The sequence below is a fragment of the Danio rerio genome, chromosome 23, assembly GCF_049306965.1.
Source record: "Danio rerio strain Tuebingen ecotype United States chromosome 23, GRCz12tu, whole genome shotgun sequence".
NCBI lineage: Eukaryota > Metazoa > Chordata > Actinopteri > Cypriniformes > Danionidae > Danio > Danio rerio.
In genome coordinates this window covers 6984839-7007996 of record NC_133198.1, presented here as the reverse complement: position 1 = coordinate 7007996, position 23158 = coordinate 6984839, and the positions used below count along the sequence as shown (strand labels likewise).

The window sequence follows — 23158 nt, the reverse complement described above, 5'->3', positions numbered from 1 at the left end:
TTTATCATTTCTGATTGGCCTGCTGATTAGCCGCCGGGCTCCGAGCATATTCTCCCTCCTTATTGGGTGTTCAATCACGCTCACCTCCCCACATCCTCACTTTAGATTAGGTCAAAAAACTGCATAAAGTTGAGTAAATAAAGCATTTATTTACATATAAAGTAACTATTACTATATGCCTAAATAATAAGAATTATAAATGTTAATTTCAATAGTTTATTAATCATTTACTTACTCATTCTGAATGATCTTTAGTAATGAATAATAGACCAGTCACAAATTATGAAAGTACCATTATTAGGCACATTGTAAGTGTGCTCATGAGTCAAGAATACAGCATTTGCAGCTGCAGTTTTAAATTGCCTACTAACATTTATTAATGTAGAGTTCCTGCTTTACACATGATGAATTCACTAGATACAAATGCTTAATGACTGATTCATAGTGTGTAGTTATTATAAAGTGTTACGGATTTTTATAAGCTAGTGCAATACAGAACGTAAAAGTTTTTTTTAATTAAATTTTTACTTCACCTCAGTCACTTCAGTTTCTCAACAAATCGTCTCACCAATCAAATGGTCTCTAGTATCTGACATGTCCGGTCTACTTCAAGATGTGACATTTTGGTTGGACGCTTCTCTTTTGGTTTTCATTTGATGCGCAAGAGCTCAACCACCTTCGCTGGCAGAGCTGTGATAATTCAAAACACTGTTGGCTGTTTTATTTAGAGCTACTCTGTGTCCTACCCTCTCTTTCATTTTAGAATACGTCAATCATCTAAGGAAATTACACATTTCAAAGCACTTCATAGAAAGTGCTTTACTATAGTATGGTTCAAAATAGGGTTGGGCGATGTCGACCAGTTTGGCATCGTATGATGTCTAATGTGAAACATCACGATGGATGATGGCATCGTCGTTATAGGCGGTGATGAATTATTTATTTATGATTAATTAACTCATTCATAACGAATTAGTAATTTGTAGCCTACCCTTTCAACTACATAACCCGCATGGTCTTTGTTTTGCCCAATAACCAAATCATAAATAAATAAAGATAAGTTACACATAAATTACCACCTGTCAGTTAATTTTTCCACAGGACATGAATAGGCAGAATGATCTTGTCGTCATAATGGCATCGACAAACTTGGTTGGGTAAAAAGGTGCACAACCAGCAGGATCTGAGGTTTTCACTAAAGTTACTAAGTACAAGCGTGAAAGCGAAAGATTGAAGCATTGTACTGACACTGACACGTTACCTTTTAGATTCAGAAGACCAAAGCGTTGTTAGATAGAGCCAAGATTAATTAAATATCACGTTTTACAGCTAGAGTTGTTAACCGTTTAGACACTGCAGCGCATGACAGAGTATTTGTGTGTGTGTGTGTGTGTGTATGGTCATGTGATGTGTGTTTTCAGCGATATAGTGTGCAGGGCTTAACATTAACACCTGCCAACCTGCCAAATGCAGGTAGATTTCAGCTTTGGCAGGTTGGACAGTCACTCCCACTCGCCACTTTGGCTGGTTGACAATAACTTTTAAACTGTGTTTTTTTAAAAAGCAGGGTTCGACTATAATAATGACCCAATATGCGTGCAAATGTGATCTTAGAATCGAGAAACAGACGACTTCTGCGAAAATTGCGTTCGCTCGAGCAGAAGAAAGCAGATAAATACTGAATGAGAGGATGATCACTCGCGCTATCAGCTGATGTGATGCGGGCGACTGTTTAAAGCGCGTGCGCGCTCCTGTTTCCTTGCTTGAAGCAACCTACTGGAACGCAACTGTGATCGGTTCTGTTTAAAATAGTCAGACAAAAAAAGTTATGCTAATGCACCCACAGTCTTGTTGCTTTAAAGAGCTCCAAATATGTCTTTTTGTAAGCAGCACCGTTTGCTTTCGATTTGAACAGATTTTTAATTGCCCTAATCGTGTGATCATCCTTCCATTATCACTCAGTATCTTTTTCATCTGCTTTATTTTGCTTATGGTTACTTTTGTTTATATGACTTAATTATCATTTTTTACAACAACATTGCTTTAATATGAGATTAACTCCTCATTTATGTGTAGTTGACTGGTGCTCTGAGAGACCTTTAGCCAGGACAGATTACTTTAAATATTCTTGACACATGACTATAATTTTTTTTAAAAGTCAATTGTTTTTCTTAGTTTTTTTAAAATAAATTTTTGTTAAATAAAAAGTAGGGCTGCACGATTTGGGAAAAATATCACATTGCGATTATTAACGTCAAAATTGCGATTCACGATTGCGTCACGATAAACAAGTGGTATGACTCAACTTGCTTGTTATCAAGAAAAATGCACACACAGATTAATAATAATGCTGAAATGTTTATTTTTCAATTGAGATACAGTATAGAGTGCAATCTAACAGGAAATGAACAATGTTTTCAAATTAAAACAAAATTGTACAAAGTTAAATAACAGTAACATCTTTATATTACTGAATTAAATTACATTAATTTAACTTTAAAATAAAATTAAAAAGTCAAATGTACAGATAAATAAAACAAATACCCATTTTTTAAAATTATTTTTACATTACTACTCTTGGCTTTTATCACCATGCATTCATCATACATTTCTCTGTGTTGCTTCAGGTGCTAATATAAATTTGTTGTGTTGCCACGTGATGTAGCAATTTTAGTTTGGCAAATTTTGCACTGTACCTCTTTCTGCTCAGGGTCCGATATTCTGAAGCCAAAATATCGCCAAATAACAGAGGTAGCATTTTTTTCTGGGTTCAGTGTCGGTCTGTTCTGTATCCATCTTCTCCCGTCTCCACACTGCGCTGCGGAAAGTCACGTGACCACAAGCACACGCGCTACGTCCACAAATGCATTCGTTTATTTAATATAATAGCAAGAGTTGCTGTAATGTAATCGCATAGGCTGACATCGCGATTGTGATATGATTAATCGTGCAGCACTAATAAAAAGTATAGTATACAGCTATATTTAGCTTGTTTTGGCACATTTAAAATGTGTGGCTAAGGCTAAGAAATAATTATTGTTTGGAGCGGTCAGAGATAAATTTGGTAAATCCTTAATTTTGAGTTTTGAAAAGTGATGTGAAATAAAAACTAATTGCAGTATGACCCTATAAAACCATGACCCATTTGCTCACGCATAACGCACAAAGTGTGAAATGAATGAGAAGTCATGTGGACGAAACACAAAATCTAAATTAAGTAATTTTAGCATGTGAAAGTCATATTAATGCATATAAAAAATATTTTCCCAACAACAAAATTGTGGCTAGTGAAAATGCAGAGTGGCTAGTAACCTTGGAAAACTACTAGCCACTGTGGCTGGTGGTTAATAAAAGTAATTGTCAAGCCCTGATAGTGTGGGAGGAGGGCTTTTCAGAAATGTTAGATGAAACGGTAGTATGGACGTGGATAGTTTTCATTCTATAATGCCATTTTAAAACTAAGACGTATTAGTGTAAACGGGGCCTGAGTGTGTATTTTTCGCAATCAGGTTGCTGCTGCGACGGGGGTGGGGCGGAGGATCGTGATGCCGGCTCAGCATCGTGATTTCCGCTTGATGCTTTCCTCATTTATAAGTCACTTATAAAAAAATACACTGTAATTGTGGCGCAAAACCAAATATTTGTAGTAGACAAGTGTGAAAATAATGATAAAAACTAAACTCGTACTCTAGATTCACACAAACTGAGGAAGTCAAAAAGTGTGAGGTTGTGCTGCGCTCTGCTAAATCTACTTTATTTATTGTTTCAAAACAATATTGAAACAATATTTATTTATTGTTTAAAAAAATGTTGCATTTATTTTTGAGTGAAATATGACTTGGCAAACTCATTTCTTGTCATTTGAATTGTAATACTGGGCTGTCCTCCAGTTTGCATAGTGTTTGTGATGATCTTGCGTTTGTCTGCAGTGGTCGGTGGGCTTCTCTCGGCTCATCTGCTCTCCAAGCGTGCTGGGATGAAGGTGGAGGAGGGCTGGCCCTGCTCTGGACCCCTTCTGCGCATGGCAGAGGACGCCGCTCGAAAACTGCTTCCTGGTGAGGGACTGACATTTACCAAATCCTATTTTGGTCACACTTAATTTTAATGTGCAATTCACGCTATAAACAAGATTTTCAGCTAAATAAATTACTCACTAGTTGCTTATTAGTTGCAATGCTTGATGGAAATTTGTTATGGAATTAAAAAAGGAGTAACATTGAGATGACCAAAAGAATAAGCTGAAGAAACCAGGCTCAGTTGGGCATGACCATTTCTCTTATGGCTGCAATCTAGGCACCGGAGGACTCGCCGCGAAGACACATTTGTCACTGTGATCTTTCAGGAATCCATCTCATTATCTCCATTCCTCCATGACCACCACAGCAGCTGCTCAGAATTCGGATTTGTCCAGGATTATGAAAATCTCAGGAATAAAAAAAAAAAAAATACTAGCATAAGCGGAGATGCTGTTCAAATTATAATGTCTTTAGGGAAGTGTTCCCAGCTCCGGTTGCCCTAAATAATGCAGACTAACAATCGTCCAAAGACGTATGGTATAGGTCAGGGGTCGGCAACCCGCGGCTCTAGAGCCGCATGCGGCTCTTTAGCGCTGCCCCAGTGGCTCCCTGGAGCTTTTTCAAAAAATGTTTGAAACGGAAAAAGATGGGGGAGGTAAATATATTTTTGTTTTAATATGGTTTCTATAGGAGGACAAACAATCTTAACGTTTTCCAATGCTGTAAAATTGTGTAGAATATTTATTTTCAACATTTCTGTCAACGAAGATTTGCGTCATAGCCTGGGACACACGGAATAGGCAGGTGGCTGTTGTAAACAATCCGGCGGCTGTGTGATGCGCCATGGAGCGTAAGCTGTCTTTGCCAAAGATGTACAGCGGGGCACGCTCTCTCATTTTCCCTCCCTGAGAGAATTCAAAGAAGCCCATCCCGATCACTCACTCAACGGTGATTATTTACAAGGTGCGATCGTTGATATGCAAACTGCATTTGGGAGCAGATTTTGCGAGTGGCGAAAGGAAAAAACGAGACTGTCTTTCCTTGTCACACACCCCTGGAGATTGACCCTTCCTTGTTGAGCACATTCCCAGTAAGGGGCACGTTATGCACGTTCATTTTGATGTTGTTTTTTGGAATCCTCAAAATAAAAAACATCAAAAATCTGATTTCTTTACTGCATTTCTTTAATTTCATCAAAGCAAAACATGATGCATTAATATTGTAATGAAGTTAAACTTGAACATTAAACATAATGCATTGATATTGTAATAAAGTTAAACTTTAACATTAAACATAATTCATTAATATTGTAATGAAGTTAAACTCGAACATTAAACATAATGCATTAATATTGTAATTAAGTTAAACTTGAGACGGCATCGTACAACAGAGTAGTCACGTGGTGCGTCATTCTCTACAGGATGCACTGCAGGGAAAAAAAACATTTAATCATGAAGGCTCAGTATGTATTTGTAGCCAACTAAATCATTTTTATAGTAGGCTAATATAGCTAATATAAATACATATATCATGTGTTGCCTTCATTATAAGGCTTATATAAGGCTTTTAATTTTTTGAGGCTCCAGACATATTTGTTTTTGTTTTTTTTGGTCCAGTATGGCTCTTTCAACATTTTGGGTTGCCGACCCCTGGTATAGGTGAATTGGGTAGGCTAAATTTTCCTTAGTGTATGAGTGTGAATGGATGTTTTCCAGTGATGGGTTGCCACTGGAAGCACATCCACTGCATAAAAAAGTGCTGGATAAGCCAGTTTATTGCGCTTTGGCGACCCCAGATTAATAAAGGGACTAATATAAGGGACTAATAAGAAAATGAATGAATAATTGCAGGCATTACAGTCGGCTATTTCGCACTGTCATTGATCTGCAGTTATTACCAAATCACTTTCATTGAAAGGTTAGTAATAAACATTTATACACAAGTATTTATGTGTATAAAGCAGAGGTCACCAACCTTTTGGAAACTGAGAGCTACTTCTTGGGTACCGATTAGTGTGAAGGGCTACCAGTTATTAAATAACACATTTTTCTTAATTTACTTTTAATTATATGTTATTATTAATAATTAATAATAGTCATCTATGTGAAGACATTCATCATGTTAATGATTTCTCACAGTAGTTTTCAACAGTGATTTAACAAGTTAGATACATATCAATATGCGACACTTCATTTGTCTGAAATTGTTTTTAAAGGGCCATGAAACCCCCTCGTTTCAGCAGGGTGTTTTCACACCTCTACTTTGGAAAAAGTCAGTGGGCGTGTCCAGCTCTGTTTAGGAGGGAGTGTCAGAGGAACTAAAAAGGCATGGTGTGGGAGTGTCTATTTGGGCGCGCTGAATTTCAGAGTCAAAACACACACCCACAGAGGACAAAGTGACTGTGTTTACATGGACATCTGTAGTCGAATTATTTGCCAAATTATTAAATGGTGGACTTTAAATGCAGTTTGGCTCTTTCAGTTAGGGAATACATTCATGTCCCTCGCAACAAATGAGATATTTGATTCGAGGAACTGCTCTAAGCGTGTATTTTGATGCAATGTTTGATACCGCACGGCGAATGAGAGAAAAAAAAAATCAGCATTTCCCGGAAACTTAGATGCACACGGCAGGTAGCGTCAGAAAGCCGCGTGTGTTATTCCGGTCACAAAATCCTACACAAGGTTATAGTTTGGTTGTAGTGCTAACTTGTTTACACTCGTTGCAATAGTTTGTTCGATACAAATAAAATACGAACTGAATAAACAAAGAGCGCTGGTCGCTCACTTACCAAATCTGTAGAGACAGGACAATCCACAGCAACTAGAGCCGCGTCTTTATTAAGAGAAGACTACAAGCGAATCCGGATCTCAGCATTTGCAGATGAGAACAGCTCTCAGGTAAACAATGTTCCTCCTTAGACACGCAAGTTATTGTTGTCGAGCGTCGCGTACACTGTTAATCCACACGTGAGTCCAGCTGAGCTCTCACAGAGAGAAAATGAAAACAAAACTTAACTGCAGCAAACTGTAACTGTGGCGTCTCTGTCGTCTAAACACTATGACAGTAATGAATATTAATGAAGTTGCACAATAGAGCGCGCTGATTGGTTTGAACCAAGCTTTACTCATGCATTAATGCAGCAGGCTGTAAGAAGTAAAAAGACACACTCTGGCACAGACGTTCAGTCTGCACGCTGGAATACAACGCTATTATGTCATGTCCGTGACGCAGCTTCAAAAATTAGTTTCAAACCGGAAGTACGAATTTGCATGAAATAACGCAAAAACAACCAATTTACACTTTTTAGTGAAATATAGGTGTCCTAATAGTGTTTTTAGCTGTGTGGGACACATATACTACTGTCAACAGCTAAGAAAATGTGTTTTGGTGTTTCGTGACCCTTTAAAGTTTTTTTTAATATACAACTTAAAGTAATTTTCAAATTTACACCAATGCAAGTGTGATTTAAAAAGAATACCTATAAAAATATTAGATGCAGCTTACTCATATGTGGTGCTATGATGAACTATTTTTAGAACAGGCCCGCGGGCAACTCATGTGAACCTGGCGGGCTACCATGTTGGTGACCCCTGGTATAAAGCATCTGTTCTGTGAGAAAAACTTCTCATGTGAAGGACCTGTACAGCTTTACTTTGACTTTTTCTCGAGCGAGAATGACGTCGACTGAAACTTTCTGTCGTACACCACGCCCACCATTAGTAGCCAATTGGCAGTGGAAACGCCAGCCTGATAAATGTGAAAGTGACAGGGAAAAGAGACAGAAAGAACATTCACAAAAAAGAAACTGGACGGTTCGTAACAGTAGCAAGGTAGTAGTTGGCTTTGGGATTAGTGATGTAAAAAGCCATAAAAGACTAAAAGGTGTGAACCTTTGCTTAAACTAAAGTGTTACCCTTATTTTTGTATGTATTATATGAAGCTGAACCCTTGTCAAGTGCCATATGTGAATAGGAATTGAAATTTGAGATTAGTCGCCTGTAATTCTGTAATAATTAATTACAAGGACACCTTATAATAAAGTGTTGCTAATCATGACTTTAATTAAATCATGAGTAGCATATGTTCATATATTTTAATCAATTAAAATATATAAAACAAATTAAGATTTTTTTTTTTGATGAATGGTTACACAGTAACATACTGTAATAACAAGGACACACACACACACACACACACACACACACACACACACACACAGTATGTTGCTAGCAGCTAGCTCTCTGCAACTCTCACATGGTCGCCCACTGAAGCTAAGCAGGGCTGCGCACGGTCAGTACCTGGATGGGAGACCACATGGTAAAGCTAGGTTGCTGCCGGAAGTGGTGTTAGTGAGGCCAGCAGGGGGCGCCCAACCTGCGGTCTGTGTGGGTCCTAATGCCCCAGTATAATGACGGGGACTCTATACTGCTCAGTGAGCGCCGTCTTTCGGATGAGATGTTAAACCGAAGTCCCGACTCTCTGTGGTCGTTAAAAATCCCAGGATGTCCTTTGAAAAAGAGTAGGGGTTTAACCCCGGCATCCTGGCCAAATCTGCCCACTGGCCTCTGTCCATCATGGCCTCCTAACCCTCCCCATATCATGATTGGCATATCATCACTCTGTCTCCTCTCCACCAATCAACTGGTGTGTGGTGTGCGGTCTGGCGCAAAATTGCTGGTGGATGCTGCACACTGGTGGTGGATGAGGAGATCCCCCCCCCCCCCCCCATTGTGTGTAAATCAGTGCCCAGAAAAGCGCTATATAAATGTAACAAATTATTATGTTTACGATTATTAAATATTGGGCAGTTAACACAAAACATATTTTTTCTTTCCAATGTGCTACTTTTCTATTGTTTTTTATCATAAACACGCATTTTGTGATCGTAACGATTGCATCTTGCGTCTTTTGCAGCACTATTCACATGAGTGCAGTGTGTTTTTTGATGCCCTTTCAAGTTAAAAGAACAGCGCTGCTCATCAATGTGAGTTTCAAAGCAGTGGAACAGTCAGAAGAACTGTGGGATTATAGTTGCAAATTTCTATTGTATTTGTCTAGATCCCTTCGAGCTTTATGCTGCACTTTTTTTCAAACCATTCTGAGGCATTACATCTTGCATTTTAAGAAAGCAAAGACGCTTTCAGTGTGAATGAGCTGTCATTTTGTTTTATCTGTTCTCAGCTTTCCAGACGCCCACAGGGATGCCGTATGGAACAGTAAACCTGCTGCGGGGAGTGAACCCCGGCGAAACCCCTGTCACCTGCACCGCCGGAGTGGGCACCTTCATCCTAGAGTTTTCCACCCTCAGTCGACTCACCGGTGACCCTGTGTTCGAGAATGTTGCCCGCAAAGCTCTCAGGGCCTTATGGAGAACGCGCTCTGACATCGGCCTGGTAAAATTTCTTTAAGCCGTTTGTAGTTCAACTGTTTGTAGACACCAGAGCACTGCATATCCGAATTAGTATGCTTTCTAAGGGTTAGTTAAACTCAAAATGAATATGCTATCATTTAATTATTTTTATTTTATTTGAAATGCAAAATACTCTATTTTAACTATCTAGGTGCAAGATCTAAAGTGCAAAAGCGTAAAGGGTGTATCCTAATCCACTTTTGCTATTTTAAGGACAGAATAATATGGTTTGCGGTGTGGCGCATGGTTTAACAGGGTTGAGCTTGTTCTCTGAATGAGTTATGTGTGTGTTTTGAGTATAATGTGCATTAAACCAATCAGAATCACATCTCCCGTTCCCTTTAAAAGTCAGTTGCATTTGCTATTTACATCACAGAATTTGTGGAAACAGCTTCACTAAAGAATGAGCCTCGTCCATTCGGCCTCTTTACTTTTTCTTTACTTAAACTCTTTACTCTACTCCTTTACTTTCATGGATTAGGAAACGGTGTTGTACTCACTCCACTGATGCAATAGCCTACATATTTAATTTCATTTAAGCGCAAAGATTTGTTTCAAAACCATTTCCAAATTTAGTAGCAAACGATTAAATGAACAATAATAACGAAGTGTGGTTTCATCCAAACACACGTCCTATTCTTATGCATAAACTTGTTTTTAAACAAATGTAAATATGCACACCACACACATATAAATATGGACAGCATAGGCACATAACTAAGTGCTGGATTTATGCCAATGGTGCGTTCCTCAATATAGCAATTCACTAAAAATGCGCCTTAACACACCTCCTTTATAGACCAGCACACCCATGAGTCCACAACATGGCGTAAATAGATTTGGTATTTGAACAACGTGGCACAAAACGTAAAAATGACAGTTGCGCTGGTCAGAAAATAGCAACAAATCGCGCATGTTTTATTAAAGAGTGCCTTCCAGGGATTGGGCACCCCGGTTTATTTGATAAACAGATTAATTGAAGGTTTCCACTTGTATATACTCTTATATATACTATATAAAGATTAGATGATCAGCATAGAATGTTTTACAGCTTTCAAATCGTAGGTGAGAACCAATGAGGTTCATTCTTGTGCGTCACATTATGGCATATTTGAATATATGAAAGTTCAAATGAGGTTTCTTCTTGCATCACATTTATAGTTAAGCTTCTGTTTAATGCTGTGTAAGCAACTTCAAAAAGTATTCACTATTAATTGCATCATTAAAATATATATTTTTAATTAGTTTGTCTAAAAAAGTAACTTAATTACCCTAAGTAATGTAAATACTTGACATCATACTACCTAAATTCCACATACGTATCAACGCATATAGACAATAGAAATTAAAGTCTTTTCATTTAAATCCGTTTTTGTTTTAACGTACATGTTAAAACGTTTAATCTTAATTATACATAATCAAACATACCACTTATTTGATTTATTTCTTATGCATGTGCAATTGACCCTTCGCTAAGCCCTGGGATTATAAGCCCTGGAATAGAATCAGTCGTTTTTGGCCAACAGATGGCCAAGATATCTGAGAAAGCCTGACAAAAAAGCAGCATGCATTACAGGGAGATATTCACGACTTATTACAGTTGACAGATCTTTCAGAATTTATTAAAAAATATTTGCAATTGTGTTCTAAAGAGAAACCACTTATGTTTATGGACTAACAATAAATAGTAATAGACTTAATTTTGGGATCAACTAACTGTTTAACCCTGCATTTTGTGTCATTGAGTTATTAAATATTACATTTAAACATAGCTACTTCTGTAATGCTCAATATTCAGTATGAATAACAATCTGAATACTTTTTTATTTTTATTTTAGGAATTTGAAAGGAATTTCATCAATAATATTTCATCAATCTTTTCTTTTTCTTTGGCCCGTATGATTGCGGGGTCAGCTCTTTTTGGAACAAGTCCATATGATAACGGCTTTTTCACACCTTCCGGCCGGCCTGTCACACTCACACACTCATACGCTACGCACAGTTTAGCCTACCCAATTCACCTGTAGCATGTCTTTGGACTGTGGTTGAGACCGGAGCACCCGGAGGAAACCCACTCGAACCCAGGGAGAACATGCAAACTCCACACAGAAGTGCCAGCTAAGCCGAGGTTCGAACCAGCGACCCAGCGACCTTCTTGCTGTGAGGTGAACGTGCTACCCACTCCGCCACTGCGTCACCAATAATATTTCATCAATAGTTCAATAAATTACATAACAAAACAAAATATGTTCGTAAATATGAATGTAGTTTGTTCTGAATGACCTTACTGTACCCATCAGTCCTACTGACCGCAGCCAGAAGTGCTTAAACCAAATGCCTCTAATGACGCTAATATTTACCTTTTAGCTGCTGCTTTTTTACCAGAGCGATAATCGCTTTAACAGCAATTAGTAGGACAGGATGGCTGATTAAAAAGGCAAAATCTGTGTTTATGTTTGCCCATGTGAGTTTGAATGCTGTTGTATGGATCCAATTATCCCTGAGTTTACAGAAAACCCATTGTTATGCTGATTCCTGTTTTCTTTTTCTCAGTACCAGAAAGGTCCGTTCGTCAGTGCGTTGGTGTGTAATATAGCTGGATGTTTAAGCTGATTTAAAAGGATTACATCTGTTTTTTTTTTAAATATACAGCTTTAAAAGAAAATTAAAAGACCACTTTAAAATTCTCAGTTTCTGCATTTACGATTTATATTTATAGTGTGCAGTTATTCATTGAAGTAAAACATATTTTGTGTGATTCTTTAATTTATTGATGATATTCCTTGCTAATTCCTAAAATAAAACTGCTATCGTTCAGATCTCTTTAATTTGTTATTTAAAATAACAAAAAGTGCAAAAAAGTTATTTTTAGTTTTTTTAGGCAGCACAATGACAATGTTTTCATTTTGGTAGAGCACAAAAACAAAAAACAAAACTGATCATTTACAAGGGAATGATGCACAAAAAAAGGCCCCAACTCACTAGCTGAAAATACATCAACATATTGCAATAAAAGTAACTTCCGGTTCATGTGTACTTTAATAAAAGTCACACAACTCCCTCATGTTTTCAGGTGGGCAATCACATAGATGTCATAACCTCGAAGTGGGTCGCTCAGGATGCAGGCATTGGAGCAGGAGTTGATTCATATTTCGAATATCTTGTTAAGGGTGCCATCATGCTTCAAGATGAGAAGCTGTTGACAATGTTTTATGGTAAACACTGAGTTTTTAATAAAGCAATAGCTGAAATACATTACACAACTATTGTAAATGCAGTTAATGCCTTGCTAATTCGCTTGCAAATGTTCATTTTGAATAGCTAAACTAAGCACCAAGTGATTGTTGTTTATCTTCACTTATCTTTTTTACATAAACGCATTATCAACTTTTAAATGTGTGTTGCAGAATTTGATAAGTCCATAAAGAACTACACTAAGTTTGATGATTGGTATCTGTGGGTGCAGATGCATAAAGGAACAGTATCAATGCCTGTGTTTCAGTCTTTGGAGGCGTTCTGGCCTGGAATGCAGGTGAGAAAATTTTAAAATATGTCACAACGCAATGAAAAAATGTGGTTTTAGTATATGACTCGTTCCAGAGTTGGGGGTTCATTTTGAGCATTTTCCATTTGTTTTCCTACTACAAACAGTAGTGCAGTCAATGCACTTTAAACTAAGTCCATTATTAATAATTTAAAATGTGATGGGGCACACTTTATTATGCTACTAATGTTACTAAATAATTGTTAAACTTTTTAAACTATAACAGAGTTGACAGAAACAGATTTGTAACAAAGTTAAAACAGCGTGACAGAATTGACAGTAGTTGAGTTGATAGTACAGTAGGATGACAGTAAGAAAATGGACAGTAAGATGACAGTAAGATAGTTGACAGTAAAGGCTGATTTATACTTCTGCGTCAAATGCAGGCGTATGCTACGGCGCTGACGCATAGCTCTTCGCCGTGGCCGTCGGCGTCACAGACGTGCACCTCTCAAAAAATGTAACTACACGTCGCAACAACGCGTAGCGCAAGCTCTGTGATTGGTCGGCTTGGTAGCGCTGACGAGTCTGGGCGGGACCGAGAGCCGCGCGAATGGCGCCAGCGATTGTTTACAAGTGTGGAGTCCCGTGAAGGAGCTCCGGATGGAAAGTTTTGTTTTGTGTTTACCTAATAGTTAAAGTTGTTTCATGTCCGCCGGTTCCTGCCTCAAAATGAGCGAGTTTGAGTCACGTGTACAGCCAGGAAGTGTTCAGGAAAAGCAAAACATCAGCGAAGAAACTCAACACAGAGGAACATTAACACCTCACTGTTAATGCTCGTAACTCACGGCGCAGGCAACGCCCGTAGCTGTGCATTTATACTTCTGCGCCGGTCACTTGGCGCAGAAGTATAAACCAGGCTTAATAGAGTTAACAGAAACAATTGACCGGAACAGAGTTGACAGAAACAAAGTGACAAAGTTGACAGTGACAGAGTTGGCAGTAAATAATTGACAGAAACAATTGATTATAACAGAGTAAAGCCTGGTTTAAAGCCTCTCTCGGTCCCGCCCAGACTCGTCAGCGCTACCAAGCCGACCAAACAAAGAGCTTGCGCTACGCGTTGTTGCGACGTGTAGTTACATTTTTTGAGACGTGCACGTCAGTGACGCCAACGGCCAAGGCGAAGGGCTATGCGTCAGCGCCGTAGCATACGCCGGCGTTTGACGCAGAAGTATAAATCAGCCTTCACAAAGTTGACACTAAGATGACAGTAAGAGAGTTGACAGTAACAGAGCTGACAGAAACAGAGTTGACATAAACAGAGCGACAGTGTTGGCAGCGACAGAGTTGACACTAATATGACAGTAAGAGATTTGACAGTAATAGAGTTGACAGAAACAATTGACCGGAACAGAGTTGACAGTAATAGAGCTGACAGAAAGTGACAGAGTTGGCAGTAAAGAATTGACAGAAACAGAGGGACAGAGTTGACAGTAAGAGAGTTGAAACAATTGATTACAACAGAGTAACAAAGTTGACTCTAAAATGACAGTAAGAGAGTTGACAGTATCAGAATTGACAGAAACAGTTGGCAGTGACAGAGTTGGCAGCTTTTTCTATCAGTGATTTTTAAACCGGACCACCCGGAGGAAACCCACGCAAACACAGGGAGAACATGGGAACTCCACACAGAAATGCCAACTGACCCAGCTGAGGCTCGAACCAGTGATGTTCTTGCTGTGAGGCGAACGTGTTACCCGCTACGCCACCCAGCAGCCCATTATTCAAAACTGCTTCAGAAAAGTTTTGGAAAAATAAAAGAATGTTTATCCAGAAGACTTAAAATGTACCCACAACAGAATCACCCATAAAGCACATTCACCACCTATATTTGCATTGGAAAGCAGATCCCCGTGGCATCTGGTAATGTCAATGTGTTTGTTTGATATCAGAGTTTAATAGGTGATATTTCCAGTGCTACAAAGAGCTTCCACAACTACTACAGCGTGTGGCGGCAGTTTGGAGGTCTCCCAGAATTCTACAGCATTCCTCAAGGTTACACAGTGGACAAGCGAGAGGGATATCCACTGCGGCCAGGTATATAGAAGCCCCACAGCACCAGACAGCCATGCGCACATAAAAAAAAAAACTTAGGCCCTGTTTACACTGTCAGGCCTTGATGCCCAATTTCGATTTGTTGCCTATATCTGATTTGTTTGTCTGTCTGTTTACACGTTGTTTTAATTGTGACCAATATCCAATTCATGCGTTTACACTTGCCATACAATTTACGATGTCGCGCATGCATAAAGGCGGGTTCTAGCATCTGTGCCACACTAGCCATGATGAAAGAAATTGTCTTGTTTTTAGCTCTGCGAAATATGCGAATTGTAGTATAAGCAGTGAATGGTTTAGTCCAGATTTACCCCCACGCAGTTCATGTAATGGTATTGCTCTGATGTGTGTGTGTGTAGTTGAAGATGTAGCCTTTGCCTGTGTGCGCACTGGTGTTGGAGAGCATATTCTATGTGTAGCCCTTTATTTTACAGTCTATGGTGTAGCCCGCAGTGCGTGTATTAATAGCGACAAAAAGCAAAAGTTACAACACAAAGTTCGCCCAACTTTAAAATGATTTTGAGGCGGAGGTTTGGAAAGGGCCGTCATCGCAGCTTGCGCTTATGGTTTATATGCTTTAATGATGTCCTCCACCATTCAGAGGAATTTGAGATAGATCTCAGGTCTGGTGGGAGCAAATTGTGGCGACTGACCACTTTCCTCCTCTGTGTTTCCTCTGATGTTGTTTACCGCGTCGGCGTCTCCACCATAGACTGTAAAATATATGGACGTAGTGTCTGTGCCGTCACCCATAGGTTTCTAAAGAGCGCAAAAGAAGCCACAAGTAGGCGCGGCCAACCGTCTGCATTTTGTTCGCGCGTCATCACACCCACGGCGGGATACCAAACATGGGCAAAGAGGCGGAGAGTGAGCAGAGCTACAGACACCTGCTGACAGTTTGCTTGGACCTGGTTCAGACACACTTTACTTTGGGAGTACACTTAATACTTTATCACCTGTGACTCGTTTGTATTCTGACCACTTGTGCTTGGTTGTACACTATATCAATAAAGTGTTTAGACTTTTAAAAACACTGCTGTAATACATTGAGCCACTAAACATTGTTCTTATGACGTTTTTCAACAGGAGGAAAACACGAATTACTTCCAAACACTACAGATATAGTCTGTGTTAGTTAATGTAAGACCAGCATAACACTGTATGACAACGCTTCAGATGACTGTTCTAGAGCCTACAGCTAATCAATCTGTCAGATTCTGGAGTGCATTACAGCTCTAAATATAAATATAAACGATAAATGATCTTAAATAAAACAAATACATGTATAGAGATGGTATATAAGTATATAACTTTACTCACATGGGAAACGGAGGCCACGTGAACGGTTTGTGAGCACAATTAAGTTCACTCAGCATGCCATGCTATCTAATAATTGTAGGAAACAAGTCCAAAAGGCAGTTGACTGTGTAAAGCCACATAAAACAACACAGAAATAGGATAAATATGCCGAGTTCAGTGGCTAATCTGCAGGATTCAGCTGAGGTGACGTGACGGCGACCAACGAGACCAAGCTTTCACTCAAGTGGCCACGCCCTTAATTATGCAAACTTAATATAACTTAATATAAAGGAAACGGATGAGTTATAGAAAAATTCACCCCCCTCACAGATGTCACGAAGGGTAATATTAGCTATATTACCCAAAATCTTTTTTTGTACCAGGCTGTAAACACCTTTTTTTCTGCTGTATAGTTGGCCATTCTAACAGTGGGCTCAATTGAAATTTGCTCTGTTTTGGAGCCAGGAGCGGACAAGACTAGCGGAATTTCGCATGAATTGCAGTTTTAGTTACTTCCGTATTGGAAGAGAGAGAGCGGGAGGTTGCTGCTTGGTCTCCACACACGCTCTTCCTTCTGTCATTAAACTGCGGAGAAGCTCTACATTGTCACAAGTTTAATGATGTACAGAACAGAATGCCTCAATTAATCTGATCTGCCTGTTTACATGACTGTCGCATTGTCACAAATCCGATCTGGATCTGATTTATTTCCACATATGAAGGAGACCTGAAACCGATCTTTGAATATCTGAATGCATGCATTTTTTTCGTGTTTACACGGTCATAGAACAGATTCGATCTGTGTCACATATGAGCAAAAAATCGGAATTGGGTCACATTTAACTGGCAGTGTAAACGGGGCCTTAGATTACGGGTTTGAACATTATTACAGCCACACTGAAAATAGTCAAACTGTTGTCTTCCCATTAAAATACACTTTTATATGAGAAAATTTGTGGTTTTTGATATTAAACTGATTTATCCAATTTGGCAAAAAAAACTAACCACCTAGGTAAACTTAAAAACATAAGCTTCCTCAAAGAATTCATTTTTTTAAATATAGACCACATGAAAAAGGTACCATGCATGTGCTTATAGTTTTTTTTCTACAGTAAGTCGGAATTATTAGCGCCCCCGTTTATTTTTTACCCAATTTCTGTTTAACACAGAGATTTTTTTTCAACAGATTTCTAAACATAATAGTTTTAATACCTCATCTCTAATAACTGATTTATTTTCTCTTTGCCATGATGACAGTAAGTAATATTTGACTAGATATTTTTCAAGACACTTCTATACAGCTTAAAGTGACATTTAAAGGCTTAACTAGGTTAATTAAGTTAAATTGGCAGGTTAGGGTAATTAGGCTAGTTATTGTATAATGTTGGTTTGTTCTGTAGACTATCAGGAAAAATATCGCTAATAATTTTGACATAAAAATGGATTTAAAAAAATTAAAAACTGCTTTTATTCTAGCCGAAACAAAACAAATAAGATTTTCTTCAGAAGAAAAAAATATTATCAGACATACTGTGGAAATGTCCTTGCTTTGTTAAACATCATTTGGGGAAATATTTAAAAAGTAAAAATCAAAAAATCAAAGTGGGGCTAATAATTCTGACTTCAACTGTATTTTTAATGCGAGTTTGAATACCATCTTGCGTGACATATAGCCATTTTGTGTGTGTGTGTGTTTGTACGTGTTTTTGTGACCTATCAGGACACAAATCTGTATAATGACGTAGGTATGACACAGGTATTACAAAAAGGAGGTGAAATATGAGGACATCGGTGACGTCCTCATTTCTCAAAATGCTTATAAATCCTACAGAATGAGTTTAATCAGAGAGTAAAGCTGCACACAGTCTCCTGTGATGGTTGGGTTTAGGGGTGGGGTGGGGTGAGGGCAATATAATATACGGTTTGGACAGTATAAAATAAATGGAAACCTATGTAATGTCCCCACTTTTCACAAAAACAAACGTGTGTGTGTGCGTGTGTGCGTGCGTGTGTTTGTTTGTGTTTGTGTGTGTGGTCACGTGATGTGCGTTTTCAGCAGTATAATGCGGAAGGTTTAGGGTTAGGTAGGGAAACGGTAGTGTGGACGTGGATAGTTTTTATTCTAAAATGGCATTTTAAAACTGAGACGTATTAGTGTACATAGGGCCTGAGTGTGTATTTTTGTGTGTGTTGAACAGAGTTAATAGAGAGCGCAATGTATCTGTATAAGGCCACTGGAGACCCTTCATTCATCCAACTTGGCCGAGATGCAGTGGAGTCCATTGACAGAATCAGCCGGGTCAACTGTGGCTTTGCCACTGTGAGTGTCTCTTTCATACTTTTGTTTCATGTTTCAACTCTCAGAAATGTTAACTCTTCAACAGAGTTGGGTGTAATTAATTACAAAGTAAGTAGTTGCTTTAATTAAATAACTTTTCTGCCGATTAAGTAAGAGATTACTTTTCTTTGTAGGTCATTTAAAACAGTTACTTATCATTTGCTTGCTCTTAAAAACTGGACATAAATTCAACAGTTTTATATAGATCAATTCAGAAATGCAGAGTAATAGTCATATTCAAATCCGTGATTTATCCGAGGTCACCACAGAGTAATGAACCGCCAGCTATTCCAGCATATGTTTTACACAGCGGATGCCCTTCCAGCTGCAACCCAGTACTGGGATACACTCATACATTCACACATGCACTCATACACTACAGCTAATTTAGTTTATTAAATTCACCTATAGGGCATATGTTTGGTGGGCGAGGAATTGAGAACCACTGGCCTACTGTGATATACCTAAAACACGGATTGCTGTAAAAACCCGCCAATGGCAGGCAAGCGTTTTCTCTTAACTGATGAGTTATTTCATTAATGGCTGGAAAAGAGGTAATGTTTAGCAATTTTAATGCCATTTGTAAAGAAACCTACCCAACACAGCTGCTCATTCATCTTTTCTCATAAGGTAAAGGATGTAAGGGACCACAAGTTGGACAACCGCATGGAATCCTTCTTCCTAGCCGAGACCATTAAATACCTCTACCTCCTCTTCGATCCTGACAACTTCCTTCACAACACGGGCACAGAGTTTGAGCTGGGGGGTCTGCGGGGTGACTGTATTCTCAGCGCGGGGGGCTATGTGTTCAACACAGAGGCTCATCCGCTGGACCCCGCCGCACTCCACTGCTGCAGCCGAGAGCAGCAGGACCGCAGGGAGATTCAGGACATCCTCCTCAGCTTCTCGCAGCCGCAAACAGAGGAGCCACCACGGGACCAGAACGCAGGTGGCTCTCCGGAGAGCATTGCACTGAAGCCGGGAGAGCAGAGGAAAGCGCCGGTGCTCTCCTGCCCTACGCAGCCCTTTAGTGCCAAACTGGCCGTCATGGGTCAGGTCTTCTCTGACAACTCTTGAACACTGTCCTACCGTGCGTAAAGATGTAGATTTACCTTTGTAATTTAACTTTGGAGAGATTAAATGTTTTCTAAATATGTGTGGAGTTTTTTCCACTCCTTTTATTAAAACTATTAAGGGACTGTTTCATATGTTTTAATTCGTCATTCTTTTTACGACAAACTGTCATAGTTTTTATTAAAGATGAAAACCCCTCCCTGCATGACAGCTGTACCTTTAGTAAAAGGACCGGACACCAGCACCTCCCGGACCGAGTTTGGACACCCCTGGCCTAGACCATAGGTCTTAAAACTTTATTCCTGGAGGGCCGCAGCTCTGCACACAATAATCGAGTGTTCAAAAGAGTCTTGAACACCATCATTAGTTGAATCAGCTGTGTTTGATTGAAGAAAATAACCTAAGGTAAGTAATGTGTATTTATATAGCACATTTATCATGTAGGCCATACGCCCAAAGCGCTTCACAATCATGAGGAGGGTCTCTTCACACCCCCAAGCAGTGTGCAGCATCCATTTAGATGATGAGACGGCAGCCACAGGACAATGTCACCAGAGCGCTCACTACACACCAGCTATAGGTGGAAGTGGAGAGACAGTGATGGAGCCAATTCAGTGGATAGGGATGATTTGGATGCCATCATGGGTAAGGGCCGATAGATGGTTATTTGGCCCAGACACCAGGATTACACCCCTACTTTTTGCGAGAAGTGCCATGAGATTTTTAATGACCACTGTGTTAGGACCTCTGTTTAACACCCCACCTCAAAGACGGCGCCCACTGACAGTATAGACCAACTACCAACCTACGTCACACATGACACGGGTCCCCGGTTGCAAAAAACAGACAGGCTGCAATAGGAAAGATGTCGTGTTGTGCGGTAGGATGCCGAATTCGAGTCCAAAAATAGAAAACTTAACTTTTACCATCCACCACACACTGCTTTAATACCGACTGCAGACGTCTTTGGCTAAAAGGGAGCTGAATGAAGTGAGGAGCTAATTAGAAATGCTGGACTCTGCAGTTCTCATGTCATATCAGGTCAGTTCACGCTGTGCTGAATCATACACATCACTCGTTTTTGATTGCTGAAATGATTTCAGCAAAAACAGTTACATATGGTTAATTAAACTGTGGACACTGAATGCTAAGAATGAAACGTGAAAGTTACGTTTATTAAGGTCAAGTTGGTTTTATATTCACACATTCATTCAGTGACAACCTGTGACACACTCCCTATATTGTTTACCACGGCACTTTGAATATTCGGTCTGAAATAACCTGCAAGTGTGACTTGAAGACAACATTAGCACTGTTTATTTGACTGTGAACAATGATGTACTTTTATAGTCATTGGCTGCTGCTAATATGATTTCGCTATTTAGAGTTTGCAAATAATCCATTTACGAAATTATATTATTAAGTAGAAAGTCTGAATGTGCGAATATAAAACCAACTTTACCTCTATGTGTAGGTTCACATATCCTGCCGTACAGGTGAAGTTCACTGTCAGAATGCAGTTGTTTGCGTTACCCAGGCCTTGTATAACGTTAGCTCCGTCTTGTTTCTTTGTCTTTGGCTAGGCGGAATCTCGGTGTTTAGCTCTTGAATCGAGATATATCCAGCTGCAGGCCCGCAGAACCACACACGTTTGAGGCACACACAATCTAGGACACACAATCTAGGCAAACCATGTATGGTAACTTACTGTTTAGCATTATCGTCATCTATTGAATTTCACAAATATGGTTTCCCATTTCAGTCATTATTATTATTATTATATCGTAACGATCATTATAACATCTCTGCAGTTTTTGAACTTAAATTATGTAAATAAAAATAATTGGTTAAAGAAACTTATGACTTTATTCATGTGTCCATATACACAAAGTAAACATAATAGACCGTCTAATTGTTGGATCAAGTGTAATAAACTAATTCAAGCTCTTAATATTATCATTCTTGGTATAAAAAGCAAACAATAATATGTCACTTTAAAATAAATAAGCCTACTATAGATAACCATTTAAACAATATATATAGTTATAAACTGATTATCTTAACTGATTATAATTATAAAATCATATATTAACTTCTATCTTTTACTAAACTGTCACTGTTAAAGCTGTTATATATATATATGTATGTATATGTTTATAAATGTATATATATGTATGTGTGTGTGTGTGTGTGTGTATACACACTTATGATTTTTTTATTAAAAGTTAATTTGTTCCTATTTGTTTCCTATTACTGTAGTATTAAATTACAGTTTTAAATGTGGGAAATCATTAATTAAAAGGTTATTAGAAAATTAAGCTAATATATTAGTTTATAAACACTATTAAATTGCTTGAGTAAAATATTAATAAAGTGTTATACATTTGTTACATGTAAAAAGATTTTTATTACATATAATGTATTATTGCCTATATTAACTTGCTATTATTTCCTTCATCATAAATTAATCCATTATATAAATTAAACATGTCCAAATGAGATCATTCAGCAAGGCCAGCAAACGAGTATCTGCCATATTATTGTCAGATAATAATGATCAGCTATAATGACTAATTAAAAACTGTTCACTTTATTATATTGAATGGCGATCGGAAACAATGCTCCCCATTCGGCTGTCTCAATCGCAATATTTGTGAAATAAAGTAAATTAAACACTATTGTTTATTGTGTACAATATTTATTAATCATATATATCAAAATATATCGATGACGATGTCCAAAAAGACGTTATTATTATAACATTAACATCCGTCTTAACCATATATGGTTTGCCTAGATTGTGTGTCCTAGATTGTGTGTGCCTAAAACGTGTGTGGTTCTGCGGGCCTGCAGCTGGATATTATTGGCTTGAATCTGGTCATCATGGAGCATTATTACTTGCACATGACCACAAAGAACAAAATTGTTGGCATCTAAAGACTTGTAGACCTTTAACTTCTCTCTTGTAAAATCACTCGGAGCTTCAATGAGATTGTATATTTGGGGCTGGATGCTTGGTCACTTCGTCTTAGCCAATATTCATTGGGAGGGTGCTATCGCTAATAGAGCTGTCAGATGAACGCCGCTAACTTTAACGTTAATTTTGCTGAATCACTGTGCTTGTCACTGGGTGACGAGCTGTTATAATATGTTGTAAGCATTATGTAAATAATATATATAATATGTAAGTAATATATCTTATTTCTAAGACAACAACAAACTCTGCACCGCATCTGATGTCATTCCCTCGCTGTAAATGCTGGCGCTCCCGGTTCCTTTCTGCCTCCTCCCGGCGCACGCATCCTGAATGTTTACAAACATGGTAATTGGTCTCTAGCTTGGCCACCATTGGAAAACCATTACATTTGCAAAACATTTTGAAACAGTGATATAGATTTTACAGTATCACACATATT

At 38.6% G+C, this 23158-nt stretch overlaps 1 protein-coding gene across 4 annotated transcripts in view; it reads left to right on the top strand.

Annotated features, from left to right (window-relative positions):
* Window positions 1-19872, top strand: part of edem2 (ER degradation enhancer, mannosidase alpha-like 2) — a 32028-nt gene extending 12156 nt beyond the window's left edge. For 2 of the 4 annotated variants that reach the window (XM_073938204.1, XM_073938202.1), the window contains 8 exons: window positions 3930-4055; window positions 9201-9412; window positions 12503-12644; window positions 12837-12961; window positions 14869-15013; window positions 18529-18650; window positions 19080-19170; window positions 19299-19872. In XM_073938204.1, coding sequence (XP_073794305.1) covers window positions 3977-4055; window positions 9201-9412; window positions 12503-12644; window positions 12837-12961; window positions 14869-15013; window positions 18529-18650; window positions 19080-19127 — 873 coding nt within the window. In that variant the 5' untranslated portion in view covers window positions 3930-3976 and the 3' untranslated portion in view covers window positions 19128-19170; window positions 19299-19872. The remainder of the gene's footprint in view (window positions 1-3929; window positions 4056-9200; window positions 9413-12502; window positions 12645-12836; window positions 12962-14868; window positions 15014-18528; window positions 18651-19079; window positions 19171-19298) is intronic. The other 2 variants (XM_073938203.1, NM_001305614.1) reach the window with 2 other exon arrangements.
* The last annotated feature ends 3286 nt before the right edge of the window (window positions 19873-23158 follow it).